Genomic DNA, 17,873 nt, shown 5'->3' with positions numbered 1-17,873 from the left:
GCCAACACTGGACTGAGACTATATAATGAGTGACATTCAGCCTGTCAGACTTTTAATACTGTATTCACCTTTTTTCTTTTATTTTATTATGTAATAAATATTTAAAAAATGATAATTTAAACCACTATAATAAGACCTCTCGTTGTCGTCTCTATCATGCAAAACTGTGTAAATATAGTCACTCTGTTGAAAATAAAAATGATAAATATGATTAACTGACAGAAAACAAGTTTAAACTTTTATTTATATGTTCATCTTTTAAACAGGAGTTACACAGTCAGACCTGCAGGCGGCGCCACCAGCTGTTCCTCATCAAGAAGAAGAAGAAGAAGAAAAGACGTGTGTTTTCCCCCACCTGAGCCTCCAACATGGCGGCTGCAAGGAGGCTGAAACGCGTGGCGGCTTCTCAGCCAGGGTTTTTAAGTTTAAAGGGCTCTTCTAACTCTGAAGACCTGCTCGGCGGTCGGAGAAAACGTGTGAACAAGAATAAGAAAAAAAACTGGAACAAACACAGTGACATTAATGACGTCGAGGACTTTTTAGAAGACGTCAGACACCAGGAGAGGACCACGGGGTGAGTTAGCCTCATGTGGGAGGAAGAACAGCGTGATACTGGCTGAAAGTTAAACTAAGTCAGAAAATTGTCTGCTATAAGGTCAGCTCTGTGCGGAACATTTGTGGATGTCTCCCGCATCTTTGGTCTTGTATCCAAAGGTAGATATAGTGGCTTTGCTTGTGTTCAGTGCAGGCTGGTCAGCTGGTGTAGCTTGAGGGCCTTCTCTATTTTCTGTTTTTCCTGTCTGTAAAACTTAACTTTAAACATTTAAGAAGCATGTTGTTTAAAGGTTGCAAAAGCAAACTTATACTCATTAGAGACTGTTCACCATATCATGCTGTAAATCATACACCCCATGATCTTCTCACGTTTTAAGTTATTGTGTTACTCCTTGGTCACAGGCAACATCTACAACAATCAAGCCTCTTATGATGATTTATAATCAATCAATTAAAATTCTGGACAGGAAACCATGCCATGTTAAGAAATTTAATATGTTAAGTTTTGGTAATTTTATTAACTTTGCTAACCTTTAACTCATCTGTAAATGCCTAAATAAGCAGGCTCCTCAGGTGCTCAGTGACCTGGTGCTTCCTCTCAGGGTTTCAGTAACATGAGGCGCATCTGCTGAGAATTGTAAGGAGCCCTTTGATAAATCCTCACTTTGACAGACAGCTTTTTCTATATAGGGGATCAACATGTGTAACTATTTACACACAGAAGTCAACATGGATACTGACTGGCAACATTTTAAACTCAAACTGAATCAGCTTTTAAAGATGGACCAGTCATGAGTGATCTGCTGCTTGTTGTTTCATGAAACCGTTATCATATTGTTGTTTGTGAGTTGTTTGTTTTGTGCTGCTTTGTATGATTGTGTATTGAGCCTTGTGCAGTTTCAAATATATTTTACTGTTGAGTTTTATGTATTTTAAGAAGTCCATGTAGGGATACATTTGTCCCCTATACAAATTAACATAAAATAAATGAAATACTCTACATCATGTTGTTGTGTGTGTATATAGTGTATCACATGAATTCCCCAAATTGTGCTTTAAAACTAAAATGTGACATAATTTTTATTTGTGCATTTCAGGGGTCTCCTGTCTGAGAAACCAGATGACAGTTTGTTCTTTTTGGATGTTGGACAACCACAGAAAGCTGAACAGAAAGGTGAATATGTTGCTACACAACTGTTAAACACCAAGTAGACACTTCCCGAGACCCGTTGTAGCTAATTTTATACACTAAACTAAATAAAACAACTCAAGTATTTTTGTTTATATTTGAGTTATTTTATCTAGTTATTGTATAGAGACAGAGTGCAACGCATCATACTCTGAAAACCACTCTCACCATAAATGAAAACAGTCGCCGCCATGCAACCAAGGGCTGAAACGCTGACAAAATACCATTAGATTTCAACACGTTAAAGGATTATTTTAGCACCCTGTCTCTACCAGAGAGGAAAAGGTACATTGACAAACTCAATATTGTCGGTCTATCTCAGTGTCCCTGCTCCTTACCTTGCCTGCAAACATAATACTGCATAGCTGTCTAATTTATCCATATTCCACTATAACACAAGTTGCATACTCACGTCTTATTGTGTGTATCCACTTTTGTCTTCTTAAAGTTTCAGTTTTTTGTTCAGCAGCTCATAAAAACTTAGTTGTGGTTGTTCTACTTCTTAGTTCTACCGTGTTAGTAGTGCATCCCACCACACAGCAGCTTTTAGGCATTTGTCTGTTGTTTGCTAGCAGACAGAAGTGACAATGAGGCACTTTCATGCAATACAAACTCAATGGAGAGCGATGAATTGTTGTCCCCTCCGGGGTGGGTGGGACTTAGTTGTGCTCTGTCTCTATATAATTTGACCTTTTAATTACATTTGTTTCTTTTACCTTTTTAACTCATTGTTTTTTACCCCATTGTTAGCTACTGTAACACTTTAATTTCCCTTTTGGATAATAAAGTATCTAGCTATAGTTGAAAGAAACTGTTGATTAGTACAAATACGTAGCCTCTGCATTTCTTCAGAGGTACACATGTACATATTAGATACTACTTATTTGTTTTGTGACATCCTTATGTAAAGAGATATGTGTGTAAATTTGAGTTTGGTGATAAATCTGAATGATCTGTTTTTCTAGATGAAGTAGAGGAACCCATTCAGGGGAAGAGGAGGAAAGGGAAAGCATCACGTCCTCTGAGGATAGACTTGATCCTGCAGCACGACTCCCTCGTCCCACCGCCTAAAGAGTAAGTATCCGTCATCGCCCTTTGTGCTTTGCCCATCCTCTATAACTAGACTTACTCTTAATTGTAAAGACATTGTCAGAAAATACAGAGCCCAATTTCCTCTCAGAAGTCTTTTGGGGGTGTGACTAAAAAAAACCCCCAAAAAAACAAACTAATTGATTAATCAAGAAAATGATTGACAGATGAATCGATAGATGCTGATGATGGAATTTGTTTCATTATCTTTTACCATAATTTATCATGTTAACAAACTTGCAGGTCATTCTTTAACACAGTCCTATATTATCTGATTTATTAAAAGTCAAGACTATGTAACTCAATAATGGCTCTAACTGACGGTAATTAAAGTGCTGAATGTATTGAAGGAACAGGGTGAGAGGCTCCCTATTTTTGGAGCAAATTTCTATGTGATTTATCTGTTACCTGTGTATCTCTTTTTTTTTTGTTGTTTGTTTTTTTTAATATTGAAATATCAGCCTTGAACTAACTTACTTTAATGTTAGAGGACTGTGTGTGTCCAGTGATGATCTCATCCTTGCGCTCCCAGTATTTCCTTCATGGGAATGTGAAGACCAACACAGAGGAGCTCAGGAGACTGTTGTGTGAACGGTGTCCTGGGATCTGAGGATTTGCAAACACACACCACAGTGTAGACAGTGTCAAATCAAATGGATCTAAACATACAGTAGCCTAGTTTCTGGTGTTTGGACTTCATCACTTCCTCTTGACTTCTTGTGTCAACTCCTCTCCATCTTATGTCAAGTTAACCTGTTTCCTTTACCTCCTCCTGCCCCACATAATAATCAGCTCATCATCTTTTTTCTGCTTCCTCCCCAGTGTGCTGTCCTACCAGCAACCAAATGCCAAGAAACTCCGTCGTATTGCCCAGAAGGCCGAGCAGCTAGCAGCTAAAGGCGTGGTGCCACGGAGGCAGAAACAGCTGCTGAACAGACGGCCGGTCGACAGGACGACCAAGAAGGCAGTGACGGAGGCCAACAACAACCCAGATAGAGAGTATTACGACATATGGGGGCAAGAGTGTGAGTTGTGTTGGTTTGTGTGTGTCTGTCCAGTGATGATCCCATCCTTGCGCTCCCAGTATTTCCATTATGGCAATGTGAAGACCAACATGGAGCTCAGATGACTGTTGTGTGAACGGTCATCTGGGATCTGAGGATACATGTGGAACTTAAACAGGATGTTGTAGTATAACATTGCAACAGGCAGCACAACATGGAGACCAGTTGTGGGAAGGCAGTGACAAACATTTGTATAGCAAAGCATTAAGGCATTGTTTACAGTGGTGAGCAGAGCCATGTCTAAATCAAGATCATACTATGATTAATAGTGCAGCTCTAGTGCAAATAGATGCACTTTTTAAGATTTCTTCAACTAAACTAAACCTCAAAGTGTTCTGGTCTCTGCCAGGTGATGGTGATCATCTTCCAAAAGAGGAATCCATGAGGGCTTTCTTTTATTTTCTGCATTGATGGATGCTAGCCTGTTTGGAGAGTTCATTGCAATCCACATGGCTTGATGTATCCATATGTGGTCCCAATGTAGGCCACCCCAACCAAATGTGGAAAGGGAGAATAATGACAGGAAACTTTAAAACATGGAAGATTACAACAAGAATCTGAGGTTCATCTTAATTTTGAAGTCATAGTTTTGAAAATGGACTTTTGCACCAGTGTTTGTTCTCCAGTCTTGTTTAGCTCAAATCAAATGAGAAGGTTTTACAGAAAAATGTAACAACAAACATTTCAACAAATCCATGCAGTAGTGTGCTGTAGTAATGGAGTGGGCCAAAGTTCAGATGAAACAAGACTAAGAGTCTACCGCCTTTCTAGCAGCTCTGTGAGGCTGTACTTTAGGCACTCATGGTGACACTAGAGGAAAAGACGGGATCACCATAATCATTGGGATTCATCCTCTAGACACCATGAATGTCTGTACCAAATTCCATGGCAATCCATCTAATAGTGGTGGAGATATTTGAGTCTGGACCAGCTGACAATGAACACATGTAAATTCTCATATTTTTCTTTCTAAAACAGCCAAAGAATCAGCAGACCCATGGTACCTTCAACAGACTGGCAAGAAGCTTGTCAAGGTAAGAAAAAGTGTTAATGTATTTTCAAGACATTTAAGTGACAGCTTTAACGTAAAAATCCTTTTATACAATTTGATTTAATCAAATGAGCTGCCAGCAGTGGTAGTTTGACTAATATTTGATGGTGTGTTTGTGTCTGTGTGTGGTGGTTTGAGTATGACTAATGACTTAACTGTATCATTGTTTTGTCAGCGACCAGAGAAGTTGAATGAGAAGCCGTCTGTGCTCCCTGCTGTGGAGGTGATTGCTCCTGGAGGTTCCTACAACCCAGACTTCCTCTCCCACCAGGTAACGCACATGCCTACACCCTACAGACGTCCTGATGGCTGCAAGTAGTAGGCTCATACAACCTGACCTCTCAGGACGAGGTCAGGTTGTACGAGCTATATCCAGTACAATTTAACCTTTTTTTTTACGTTAGCAAACTAACTTAAGACTTAGATTATGCTGTTTAAAATCATTTGGTCCCAGAAGACTGGAGCCAACCATAACAAAAATGTCAGTTGTTAAGTAGTCTGTGTATCGTCTTGCTGCTGTGTGCAACTTCTTAAACCTCTCTCTTACTCCCTCACTCACCCGGTGAACCCAGGCTTTGCTGCAGGAGGCCCATGATGTGGAGGTAAAGAAACAAAAGGCGGAAGACAGAATAGAGAGACAGCTGGCTGTCAACAAAGAAGACACAGCTACAGAGGTACAGATGATCATTCCAGCTCTTCCATCATCTTTTGGTCTATTCTCAATGCAGTGGAAACTACCATCTCTGATTTTTTTGTAATGTGTGTTTGTGTGTTCTGCAGGAAACAGTCTTCCAGGAGCAGGTGGAAGGCCTGGTAGAGGAGGAGGAGGAGGAGAATGAAGAAGAAGCAGCTCCTAATGAGGAAGGGGAGAGTGTGGTGGTGGGAGCCATCACGCTGGCAGAGAAGAAGACTGAGAGACAGAGGAAAAGAGAGAGGGCAGACAAAATCAAGGTACATTGACTATAGAGATATGCACTTTTTATAGAGTTTAACTTCGGAAATGTTTTAGTTCAGAGATTTTCAACACTGAAGTGATCATTCATGGATAAGTTTGGACTGTTACACTGATGATGAAGAGCAATGGCGTGATAGCAGCTGTGAATGCCAATGCAAGTTGAGTTTCTATTAATAGAAATTATTCCTCCCTTGAAAACCTCACATTTCTAAGAATGTACTGCAGTGTTTTGATTATATGACTCTTCAAACCTAACAGTGCAAAATTTATTCATGTCACATTTATTAATATCAGCCAAGAGCTCAAGAGGTGTTGTTTGACTGCTAAAGCTGAGGAAAAGACTGTTAACTTTTCACTGACAAGTTTGAGACTGTAGATCCTGGATGAATTTCTTAGAAATCAAATAACCTTTAACTGCACACTTGTAGCAAAAAACTTTGCTTTGCATTTCCAGATTGATCCCAAAACTAGGGGACTCAAAATAAGACCGTGTGAAATGGCTAGTTGTACTAAAGCCTTCTAGCAAGTATTAAACCCCCCCTTCTTCTTCTTTTTTCCCATCTCAGGAGCAGCGACGGCAGGCCGACAGACACCACACTAACCAGCGGCAGCAGCTTTTCCAGCTTCGCTCCATTAAGGCGTCCATCAAACAGCAGGAACAGACAACCAAGACAAAACAGAAACAACGCAACGACAAGAAGGAGGCGCAGAAAGCTCAGCCCAGACGCCTCGGCAGACTCAAGTACAAACTTAACGCTCTCCTCCCACAAATTTATATTCCCAGTATTTTATTTTATCTGCTGGGGAAACAAAACCTAGCTTCTATAAGTGAGAAAAGTTTAATTGGCAAACAATGTTTTCTCATAATCTGTCCATCAATGACTGTTCTACAGATTACAAATCAGTTTTCTGTCGACAGTAGTCATCTTTGTGTTTCCTCTGGCACTCATTTCTGTCAAGAGTTTTCTTTTTATTTGTTTTTTTCACTAAATTAATTTGACACATTTGAAATAACCTACTGTGTTTCCAGTGACTAAATTCCAAAATACAAAGATGTGGACAAGAACGTAAAGCTCTTCTCTGGTTATTTCAGCAGGGGGCAGTATGCAGATGCTCCTGTTTATGTGCACATGGGTAAATGTTTGCTTTCTGTCCTTATCTGCAGGTTTCAAGCTCAGGACATGGAGGTTCAGTTAAGTGATGAACTGGCCGGCTCCCTACGACAACTCAAGGTACATGAATAACTTGTAATGTGTGCTTGCTCATCCACTTTGACCTTTGCCAATGAGGGCATTGTCTTTATCTATAATGAGTTTTGGTTCATTTAGTGGGTGTATTATCTTCAACACTCTGTATTGTCTTTATTCTAAGCTTTACTCTATTCTCTATGGCCCCTTTCATACATGCAGTCTATCCCTGAATTGTTCAGGAGCATTTCCTGCATGAGGTCATGTGTGAATAGTGAAAATTGCTAGCGAAGCCTGAAAGGTTATCCCAGTAATTTACGGGGAAATATATGTGAAAGAGGCTTAATAGTACAACAACCCACTTTTCCCACAGGGATCATTACAGCTTCGTTTGATCTAATTGCCAGTGGAAAATCTTTAGCTCTTCTCTCTTATCTCCAGCTATTATATCTCTGAATAATACTTAAATCAGCCTTTGTGGTGTGAATGGGATTTTATAATTTGGGTGGGAATAGAATATTACTCACAGCATAGTGACACTCATCTCATATGGATTTGTCTGGACTTGTCTCTCCCCTGTCAATTCCTGCAATGCCGTGACTCTGCAGCCAGAGGGCAGCATCCTCAAGGACCGCTTCAAGAGTCTGCAAAAGAGGAACCTGATCGAACCCAGAGAAAGAGCCAAGTAAGAACCTCTGCTTCACTGTTATGTAACATGTCATCAAAGGGCAACAGTAATATACAGCTTCATAAGGTGTTCATTGATTAAAATGTACATATCCTCTCTGTTTCCACCCTCCCCCGCTCTCTTAGGTTCAAGAGGAGACACAAGGTGAAGTATGTGGAGAAGAGGGCTTTTAGAGAGATCACTTAGTGCCACAGACCACAAGAAGCTGGGAAACATTTAAAGCCACAACTACAACATAATGGAACTGTGTATATACAACCTCATGTCTTCTGATGGCCTGCTTGACCCTCAAAGATGGTTACAACTGCTAAGAAATGATTATGTCACGTCAGTGATATAAACTGAAATGAGAAGTGCTGGTTATCAGTGTGGTGTATTTCTGTACTGGTGTCTACCTTGCATTTTTTTAAAATCATATTTCACAATTAAATTAAGGTAATGTTTCTCTGTGTGTTATGTAATGAGTCTTTATCAAGAAAAGGCTGTCAGGGTTTATAGTATACAGCTGCTGAGGCCAAGTGTCAGTGTGTCACTACTCTGGTCATATATGAGTAAAGATTTACAGATTAGGTTAATAACAGGGTCAGCCACATGAAGTGTCACTATTAACTGCAGGAATATTGGTCAGATTTATATCCGCCTGATATTTCTACAGATTACTGCAACACTAAATATGTAAACTTTATATGTGTCCAAAAAGTCCAAAAGGGTTTACATGAAAATATATCGAGAGGAAATGTTTAATAAAACATTCAGTTTTGTAAAGCAATTTCATCAGTAATTCAGCGTGACTACAGGTGCTGAATTCATTCATTTAGTATTTCTCATTTCTCTAGACTTTCTATGTCTCTGCATTGGATGCCAAGACACCCAGATTAATTAATTAATAAAAAAGTACCAGACAATTATTAAAAAGTGTAGGGACGAGGCAGCTGATACAAAAAAATCTATGCTCTTTATATTGGATTAGTTGGATAAGTGGAGTTTAATTGAAGTAGATTACTTTTTTATTTGAGATGGAGAAAAAAAAAAACAGATGGGATTAAGGAAGTTGGCATGTGATAATTGATTCCAACCTGCTGGTTTAAAACCATAATTGCCTTCAGTGTCCTGCTGGTGTGAACAAGCACGCACACACACACTCCTGACGTCCCATGGTGCCTGGAGCTACACCAAAGCTTCTTATCCCTTAATCAGTGTGAAAATGTAATCTTTTACCTTCGGAGTCCACAGAAGACCCCTCACCCACCTATCTGTCTAAATTGGTTGATCTCCTCCATCACAAGATGTGGACCACCTCCCATTTCAGCAGCTTATCAACGTCTTTATGCCAACCACCTGCAGATGAATTAACCCGCAGACTCGTAAAGCCACAGTTTGTCTCCAAGGAACCAAATCCATTACGTTTCTACTTAAAGGATTTAGAGCAGAGTACACTAAAACACACGACTTTACTGTCCTCTACATCAGTAGTCATGCTATTCTATAGTGAATGTAGTAGTGATATTAAACTATTAATGTTGATCATACTGATCTGTAAAACCCAATACCAATTTAATTTGTGTTTGACTAACAAAGCTTACTTTTCTGGATATTTGCCTTTCCACTTTTTTTATCTGTGCAGAGCCCTATGCAAAAATAAGTAATAACCCTTAAAGGTCCAGTGTGGAGGATTTAGTGGCATCTAGCAGTTAGGGTGCAGATTGCAACCAACTGAATACCCCTCCCCCTCCCATTCCAAGCATGTAGGAGAACCTATGGTGGTCACAAAAAATGCAAAAGGCCCTCTCTAGAGCCACAACATGGCAGCCTTCATGTAAGAGGGCCCGATCCCTCTGTAGATATAAAAGGCTCAGTCTAAGTTAATGAAAGCACAATGATTCTTATTTTCATGGGATTATACGCTAATTAAAACAATTAAAACTTGTGAATATTATATTCCATTTCTGCCAAGTCTGTTGCACTAAATGCCATTAAATTCTACACACTGCACCTTTAAGATTTAGAGACATACAACAGCAAATCTACAGGATATTATAGAGGATGAAAAAATATGGAGAACTGCAATAAGATACAGTGGGAAGACTGAAATCTACAGCCACACTAACAGCTCTGTGAGGCTGTGAACATGCTCACAATATCTAACGCTACCAACACACTGATGTTTTGTCTTAAACCTGGCAACGGTGCCAATTTAAAAGTCAAGGGAATCCCAAACGTTATCTAAATTAATCCTGAGGTAACATGAATGTCAACCCCATGGTGGCTCTAGAGGAAAAGTCAGGGGATCACCAAAGTCACAAGGATTCATCCTCTGGGGATGAGTGCCTGTACGCATTTTCATCAATCCATCCAACAGTTGTTGAGATATTTCAGTCTGGACTAAAGTGGTGGCCATCCCTAGAGCCACATAGCTAGCACAGCTAAAAATGTACATTCTGTAAGAACATTCAGGAGTAATATAGAAGTAATAGTCATTTGGCTATGAAGTCCATTTTATGCACCTCTTGTGCACCTTCAAAATATATGAGCTACCATTCAACTACAAATATATGTGAAGGTTAGAGAAAGTGTTTTCTTGTTCACTCATGCCAGACAGAGACAGATTGCAGCCAAGTTGTTTGTTTGTCTTCCTCCCCTTGTGCCTTACACTCTTCACGTGTGAGACAGTGCTGCCAGATTGTCTTGGCATGGGGTGGGACAGATTATGTGTGTGTGCAGTCGCTCATTACCTCCTTCAGAACAGTTCACTCCTCTGTTCTGGGGAGTTGGGGAGCGACAGAGGAAGCCACTAATCCCAAACTTGTCTGCTGCAAAGTGACAGGACTTTGCGTGGCGGCCCAGTGTCCCCCTGCCTGTCTCACCTCTTGACTGTGTTGGGCTCACAGAGAGGCACGTGGATTCGAGATGTGATTTGTGCTGTAGTTAGCTGAGGTTATAAAGAGCAACACACTCCACAAAGGTAAAATTCATACAAGGAAATAAAGCTGAAAAGATGAATAGAATAGTCTATCAGCAGAAGATGAAACAAGTAAAGGTCGATATCATTTGATAATCGATTGTTTAAACTTGCAATAACTGATTGTTTGGCCTGTTGGGGGCGGTGAAAATAACATGACATTACAAAGGTGCTATGACTTGTTAGCAAACAGTTGCCTTTTAAAACATTTAGCAGAGACAAAGCAATTTTGGCTGGTTTTGGTTATTTTTGAGTTGTGTCTCTGGGCACCTGATGAATGTAAGTCCAATAATCACTCTTCTTTTAGCTCTGTTTTTGTTTGGCTCTTTGGCTGTGAAACGCTCCACTATGTTCACCAGCTAGTTGCTAACTTTACTGTTAGGTACTGTGTGGGTAGTGTACAGTGGGGTTTTGTAGATTCTTCACTGAAAACAGCTGCTAGCTGCTGCAGCAGAATACGACATGAGAGCAGTGAGAGGGAACTGAAACATTTAGGCCGTAAACCAAAACAATGAGCTGAAAGACGCTAAAACACTCAGTAGACCTAAGAGAAAGAGTTGGGTGATAATTCTCGGTGGGTTCACCACTACGATAAAAATATTGATTATAGTGAGTTAAGTCAGTTATTAAGCAAAAATATCAAACATTTGTAGGTTCCAGCTCCTCTAATGTAAGTATTTGCAGATTTTCTCAGGTTTATATCATCACAACATGAATCTCTTTGTTGTTTAGACTATATTTTAGGCAAAACAAGCAAGCTCTGAGGGGCTTTTCTCACTATTTTCTGACATTTTATAGACTAAACAATTAATTGATAAATCCAAAAAAAAAAAAAAAAAAAGATTAGTAGAGAATGAAAATGATTATTGTTATGTGGGAGCCTGCTCTCAGTGGTACCATGTGATGTTCGGTCCTTTAACAAAAAAAGAGGCATAATTACAAAGTGTATGTGAAAGAGGGAAAGAGCATCCTCCCAGTAATTACACTAAATCTTGATGACTGTCGCTAATTCCATCACACACACACAGTCATTCCATCACGTTTTCCCTCTGTCACACACTTCCTCTGTGTCGACTCAATATCCTTGCATAGCCTCAGCATGGCACTGTCTCTCATGTCTCTTCTGTGTGTGTGTGTGTGTGTGTGTGTGTGTGTGTGTGTGTGTGTGTGTGTGTGTGTGTGTGTAAACAGCACAGATCCTCCTTGCAGTGAAGTGGGCCTATGAATGCACACGTCACAGCAAGAGAGAAGGTGATAAAAAAACATAGATGGACGACAAAAATCATGAGATGTGTGTTTTGGAAGAGTGTGGTGGTAGCGTTGTTGGTGGTAGAGCAGTAAGAGATGGAGAGGAGAGGGAGGAGGGAAGGATAAACACAGTGATGGAGAGTGAGTGAGAGGGAGCGAGAGGGGGGAGGAGCAGAGAGATGATTCCTCTCTCTAATCCTCTACACACACGCTCGGTCTGGCTGCCTACTTGCTCAGAGAGAGAGACAGAGGCAGGTGGAGAGCGCAAACAGGGAGAGAAACCAAGTGGGAAGGAAAAACAAGATGAAGGGAAGAGAAGGAAGGAGAGCTGCCTCTCATAAAGCACGCTGAGAGAAACAGAGAGAGAGAGAGAGAGAGAGAGAGAGGCAGTGAGGTGGAGGACGAGTGGAGAAACCAGCGGCTCTCGCACGGTTTCAAGTGGAGGGAGCAGAAGAAGAGGAGACGGTGGTGGAGTGCAATGCTTCTCTCCAGTGCTGTCTGAGCCAAACCAGGACAGAGGGAAGGAGCAACAGAGAGGAGGAGGAGGAGGAGGAGGAAGGAATCCCTTGAAAAAATAGCTGGAGGAAGGAAAGAGGAAGAAATGAAGAGGATGGAGGAGAAGAGAAAGAGCAGAGACACAGATCCCTGGTTACTCAGGCTCACATGAGTGTATGGACCTGAGCCCGGCCAGAGTACTACAAGATGCTGTCAAAGAACGAGTGTGTGAGGGCGGAGTGTTAGTGTGCAGGTGATGGATGTCTGTTTGCACAAGCTGTGGCTGCTCCTCGAAACTCACTAGAAGTAGATGAGCACTGGTGTGTGTGCACGTTAGACCAGTTGTGTGTAGTGTGTGTGTGTGTGTATGTGTGTGTGTCAGGAAGTAAACAGGGTCAGGTGTAATCAGAGGAAAGTGGGAAGACACGCTCACGTGAGCACGTGCATGGACGAAGAATCACACACACAGACACACACACTTTAGAGTGAGTGTGTGCGAAGCCAGCACAGAGACAAGCTTTTGTCCAACCATCTCAGGTGCATTTGAGGGTGTGTGTTCGGTTATAGCACCTAACAGACATAAAAAGAGAAGAAAGGGAGATCACAGCAGCAACGATGGGGTGTCTCTGAGCTTCCTCAAGGTTCCTTTTAACTTGAGTCTTACACCAGTTTCAGCACACCACCCAAAGCCGCTCCCTACCTCGCCTGACCCTGACTTGAAGAGTCAGAAAAAGGGACTTTAACACCAGCACTGGTGTCCTGCTGACTGGGAAGCCCACCAGAAGTGGGGTCAGCCTTGATTTCCTGTGCCCAGTGGATGCCTCCAAACTCCAACCATGGGAGAGTGGACCATCCTGGAGCGCCTCCTGGAGGCCGCTGTGCAGCAGCACTCTACTATGATTGGAAGGTGAGTTCTCGTCAGAGCGCAGCGTGCGATTGTGGTCTCCAGAATGATTGTTGCATGGTGGAAATTTAAAATGAAATAGAGAAATAAGAACAAACTGTTCTTTACATGTATCTACACTGATGCATATTCCTATTATTTGTGTACAGAATTTGAAAATGCTGAATATGAATCCTTCCCCGCTTCCAGTCAGTGATTCCTGGTCCAAAGTGGCTGATGGCAGGGCGAGGGGGGCTTTAGCTTCTTTAATCTCTCTGAGTGACATGATGGGAGGGTTAGAGAACCAGGAGGGACACTATTAGCCCACACAGAGGCTTTGGATATCACAGCTGCCAGAGCAGTGTGAGGACATCTCCCCTTAAAAGTCCACATTGCCTCCATTCACTATTTCCTACTGTACCTCTTAGTGCTGATGACTTCACTCCCCCCCTCTCCTCCTCCCTCACTCTCGTCAAGTCTGCTTTGGAAGCCATCACGTTACACAAGTGTGCCCACAGTTACCCTCCCCACTCCCCACTCCCCCCGATCTCTCTTTCTCTCTTTTTTTCTCTGTCAAGTATGAAGTCATACCACAACCTAAAAAAACAAGTCACTACTGCAGTGTCACGACGGTTATGATTTATGTATTCTTCCACATGCCAGGATGTCGTGTATTTTAGTTTGAATAACTCATTCTCGTAGGCCACAGAATGGGAAATTATTCATGAGAGTTTTAGCCACAGAGGTACATCAGCACTGTAGACAGTATTAAACATGATTTTACATCTAGTAAAAGACATATTGCTGATTTGGGGTTTTCTTAGGACATCTTTGAAAACAGGTTCAGCATGGGTTCATTAGAGACTGTCTGAATTAGCAGTTTAAACCAATCCCCTGTAGCTATTCTGACTCACTCTGACTAGTGCAACTCTTGAATTATTGAGTGAATAAATGTCAGCCAGATTAAGAAGTAAATGATGTGTAGAATATTCTTTTTTTGGCAGAAGATGAGTCTTCCTCTCCTGACAAAGCTGTGAATGTGAATTTTGTCATGCCGAGTTATGAAACTGATGTGATTTTGAGCTTTGTTCTCAGCAGTCTGTCGGTTGAATGGTCAATTAGACCAGTGGTTCCCAATCTTTTTCCTTAAGGGACCCCTGTTCTATCACTGAGTAAACTGATGACCCCTGACGAAGTGACATATTTTATGGCTATTCCATACAATTTCATATTCAATGCATAAAAATAACAAGCACAGAACAACTGTCAAGTGTACAATTAACCCAAATAGTGAACGCAATAATCACAGGAAGTTTGTATAAAACAAGCAGATATTTTTAGGAACGTTTTATACAATTCTTTGTATTATTCATTTTTAACTATCATACATACTTATTATGCTTATTTCAGACAAATTCAGTATTTTCCATCCCCTGACGCTCTGCTGTTGTTCTATTGTTTTAACTGCACGCTTTTCTAATGCAGGACGAGGCTGTTTAGCAGAGAGTGAATACAGCTTGTGTTCATGTCTTCACCACGCCCTTATCCTCGTTTATATCCTAAAAAAACATCTAAACTTTAAAATTAACAACCACATTTTGTTATTTTATTCACATAAATTAATGAAATGCTGAGATATACTTTATATATATTTTATATATATATATATTTTTAAGTTTTCTTACACCCCTTAAAACCAAGAAGGTCTTGCGACCCACCGTGAAGCATTGGCGACCCTCACTTGGGGTTGGGACCCCCAGGTTGGGAACCAGTGAGTTAGACTTTCCCTTGGTATTATGATAAATGATTGGTCAGTGTTTGTTGTCCCTCATTCATGAGACACTGGAAGCACAGTGTCACTCATCAACTGGACTAGTCATACTGGCTGCAGGGTCTCAGCGAGAGCGATAAAGCAAAGAGAGAGAAAGGGAGCGTTGCTAAGGAGGAAAAGCACGAAGAAAAATGAAATATCCAAGGGCACTCGAGGAAAAGAGAGTGGAAAAGCAAGAAAGTTTAATGGCAGAAATCGACTGATAAGAGTGCAAGATGTGGGAGACACGAAGCAGATGACGGAGAAAGAGTAAAAAGACAGTGAAGGCAAAGTGAGCGAGGAGCAGTTATTCACAGACAAGCGAGCAGACACATGGCCTCAGCCTGCGGGGCATTGGTAGGAAGCCAAGAGGACTGTCTCGTCACGAGATGGTGCTGCATGTCATGACCTTAGCAGGGCACCCAGGACACCCGGCCGCAAAAAGCCTCAGATCATCTTTTCACAGATTATATCTGTTGTCCAGACAGTTGAAATGTTCAGATGACAGGAATCCACAAGAGGAAGCGGCCACAACTTTTTCAAAATATCAACATTTGCACGCAGTCTTATAAACAGCCTTGTATAGTTTCACTTGTATTTGTTTAGCCTCAATACATTTGGTTTCCATTTCCAGAGCCACTTACAATAATATTTTAGATTTTATAATATAGACTGTTTCAACCAAAGAGTCATAGGTTTTGAAATGTTTTCAAATATCAGTAAGCCATTATATACAGTCTCTCTCTCTCTGAGGAAACTGAGGTTGCGCATTTTTGAAAACTACATAAAAGTTTTTTAGTGTAGAGATCAGGTTTAGATCAACAGCATCTCTTCAGCTAGTAGAAGCTATTCAATGGTTTTCACAAGGACCCTCAACAGAGTGAACGTTTGCTGTCAAGTGGCTTGAACTAAGGTCGACACGTTAAAGGATGTGTCACATATCTCATATATATTGAGATGAAATTTTGCATTTACATTCATAGTTCCCAGAAAGAGACTCCTGAATCCTACTGATTTTGGAGATCCTGACTTTTTTTCTAGTGCCACCTTGAGGTTGACATTTATGGTTTTGTCACAACCATCATCAGGTCAAGATCTTAATTTGTCCAATACTGGGTTTATGATCAAATACCTACAAACCTAATGATGACTAATGACCATCAACTCATAACTGTACTTTATGGTTGGTGCTAAGCTCAAAGCACTGCACCTCAGTACAGCCTCATAGAGCTCCGAGCATGTCTGTAGACGCTTGTCTTAATCAACGTCAATACACAGAAAGCATATATGACACTGATGTGAGCTAGACAGTGATTGAAGAAATTAATCGTGAAGTATGATTTGACCCAATGTACCCCGTAGTACTTGTAAGGTACAGTATAATGCAAAGCTGCAAGTGTAACTCTGGTATTCCCTCTCAATTTTACAGCTGTAAACTGAATTGACTGACATATTGATTGACTGTCCAATTGACTACTTGATTGAGTATAGGTTGTCCTTTCCTTCTGAAGATTCTTACTAACTCTACAAAGAGAATTACTTTACTGTTTTTCATGGTACATGAGTTATTTCTTGTATATTTGTTGGGATAAATTGTTTGAGGATGTCATTAATAGTATTTATTAAAACTCTTAATTACTTAGTGTGATTACTGATAATATGAAAAGAGCCAGTCAACCATTTATAGCTTTATTTTCTGTGTGACAGTCTGTATGTTCCCACAGTAAAGTGCCTTCCCTGCATCTGGCTTTTCTACAGCTCAAAACCATCTAATCTGGGCCATCACTGCTGACATGAATTTTTATAAACGCACACTAATACTCCCTCAATCCTAAAACCTATTGGTCCCTGCACTGCAATTTCATGCATCCTATTGGCCAGTGAAGGTGCCGTCCTGCAGGAGGAAGCATTGGATAGGTTGTGGTGTGCGCGTCTGTCCCTGAGGCCATGCCAGCATGTGTTCTCATGAGCCCACCATGACAACAGCCTGCAGGCCCGAGTCGATTCGTCATACATGAGTCACACACACATTAGTGGGAATATAACACTCGCTGTTTGTGTAAGATTACAGACGGCTGTAGAGATTCCCTTCCACCGTCAGGGTTTGTGTGTGTGTATGTGTGTGTGCATCTGCACAGATACTCAGACTGTGTGTAAAATGTGAGCTTCGGTGTACTTTGTGGGCATATCACATTTGCTTGGATGGGTTTTGGTCCTGTCTGTGAGGTGTGTGTGTGTGTGTCTTTGTGTATTCACCTGCTACCTGTGATTTATTCCTGCCATTACTGGCAGTGGGCCGGGTGTAAATCGACTTCCCTGGGACCATCTGATGGACTGTGGGACCGCGTTGGGACACAGCCTCTGAGGATGAACCGTGATGAAGCACTCTCTACCTAACTACTGTCAACACATCACTCATGCTGTTGCTGCTCCCATAGGCTCTAGTCCCATTTGTGAGCTGCCATTGGTCAGAGTGGGACTGCTAAACATGCAAGTCCATCCTCCCACCACCCTGATATTGATCTCCAATAATGGAATAGGAAGTGGAGCTTGATAGAAGACGGGGCACTTAATGAAACAGTCTTTACGCCTGTCCATTTGCAATACAAATGGACTCATGGGTCGCAGCGACTGGAATGTTAAGTGAGTGATTAAAGCTGTAAGTACCTCATTGACTTTTGTGCCCATTAAAATAAACCA

The 17,873-nt window shown here is 41.2% G+C and overlaps 2 protein-coding genes across 2 annotated transcripts in view; both read left to right on the top strand.

Moving 5' to 3' along the window:
• Window positions 1–266: 266 nt before the first annotated feature.
• nop53 (NOP53 ribosome biogenesis factor) lies at window positions 267–8,223 on the top strand. The gene is made up of 12 exons (XM_067594070.1): window positions 267–574; window positions 1,653–1,729; window positions 2,710–2,818; window positions 3,656–3,858; window positions 4,876–4,931; window positions 5,124–5,219; window positions 5,521–5,622; window positions 5,729–5,899; window positions 6,470–6,645; window positions 7,069–7,135; window positions 7,699–7,775; window positions 7,904–8,223. Exons 1-12 carry the CDS (start codon window positions 369–371, stop codon window positions 7,962–7,964), a joined length of 1,401 nt encoding a protein of 466 aa, XP_067450171.1. The 5' UTR covers window positions 267–368; the 3' UTR covers window positions 7,965–8,223.
• A 3,758-nt stretch (window positions 8,224–11,981) lies between these two features.
• LOC137185736 (gap junction delta-2 protein) overlaps window positions 11,982–17,873 on the top strand; it is a 30,641-nt gene continuing 24,749 nt past the window's right edge. The window contains exon 1 of the mRNA XM_067594068.1: window positions 11,982–13,387. Within this exon, the coding sequence (XP_067450169.1) occupies window positions 13,317–13,387 (71 nt within the window). The 5' untranslated portion in view covers window positions 11,982–13,316. The remainder of the gene's footprint in view (window positions 13,388–17,873) is intronic.

Source organism: Thunnus thynnus, chromosome 7, assembly GCF_963924715.1.
Source record: "Thunnus thynnus chromosome 7, fThuThy2.1, whole genome shotgun sequence".
Lineage (NCBI taxonomy): Eukaryota > Metazoa > Chordata > Actinopteri > Scombriformes > Scombridae > Thunnus > Thunnus thynnus.
Note: the sequence above shows the minus strand (reverse complement) of the source record. Positions and strands in the feature narration are given on the sequence as shown.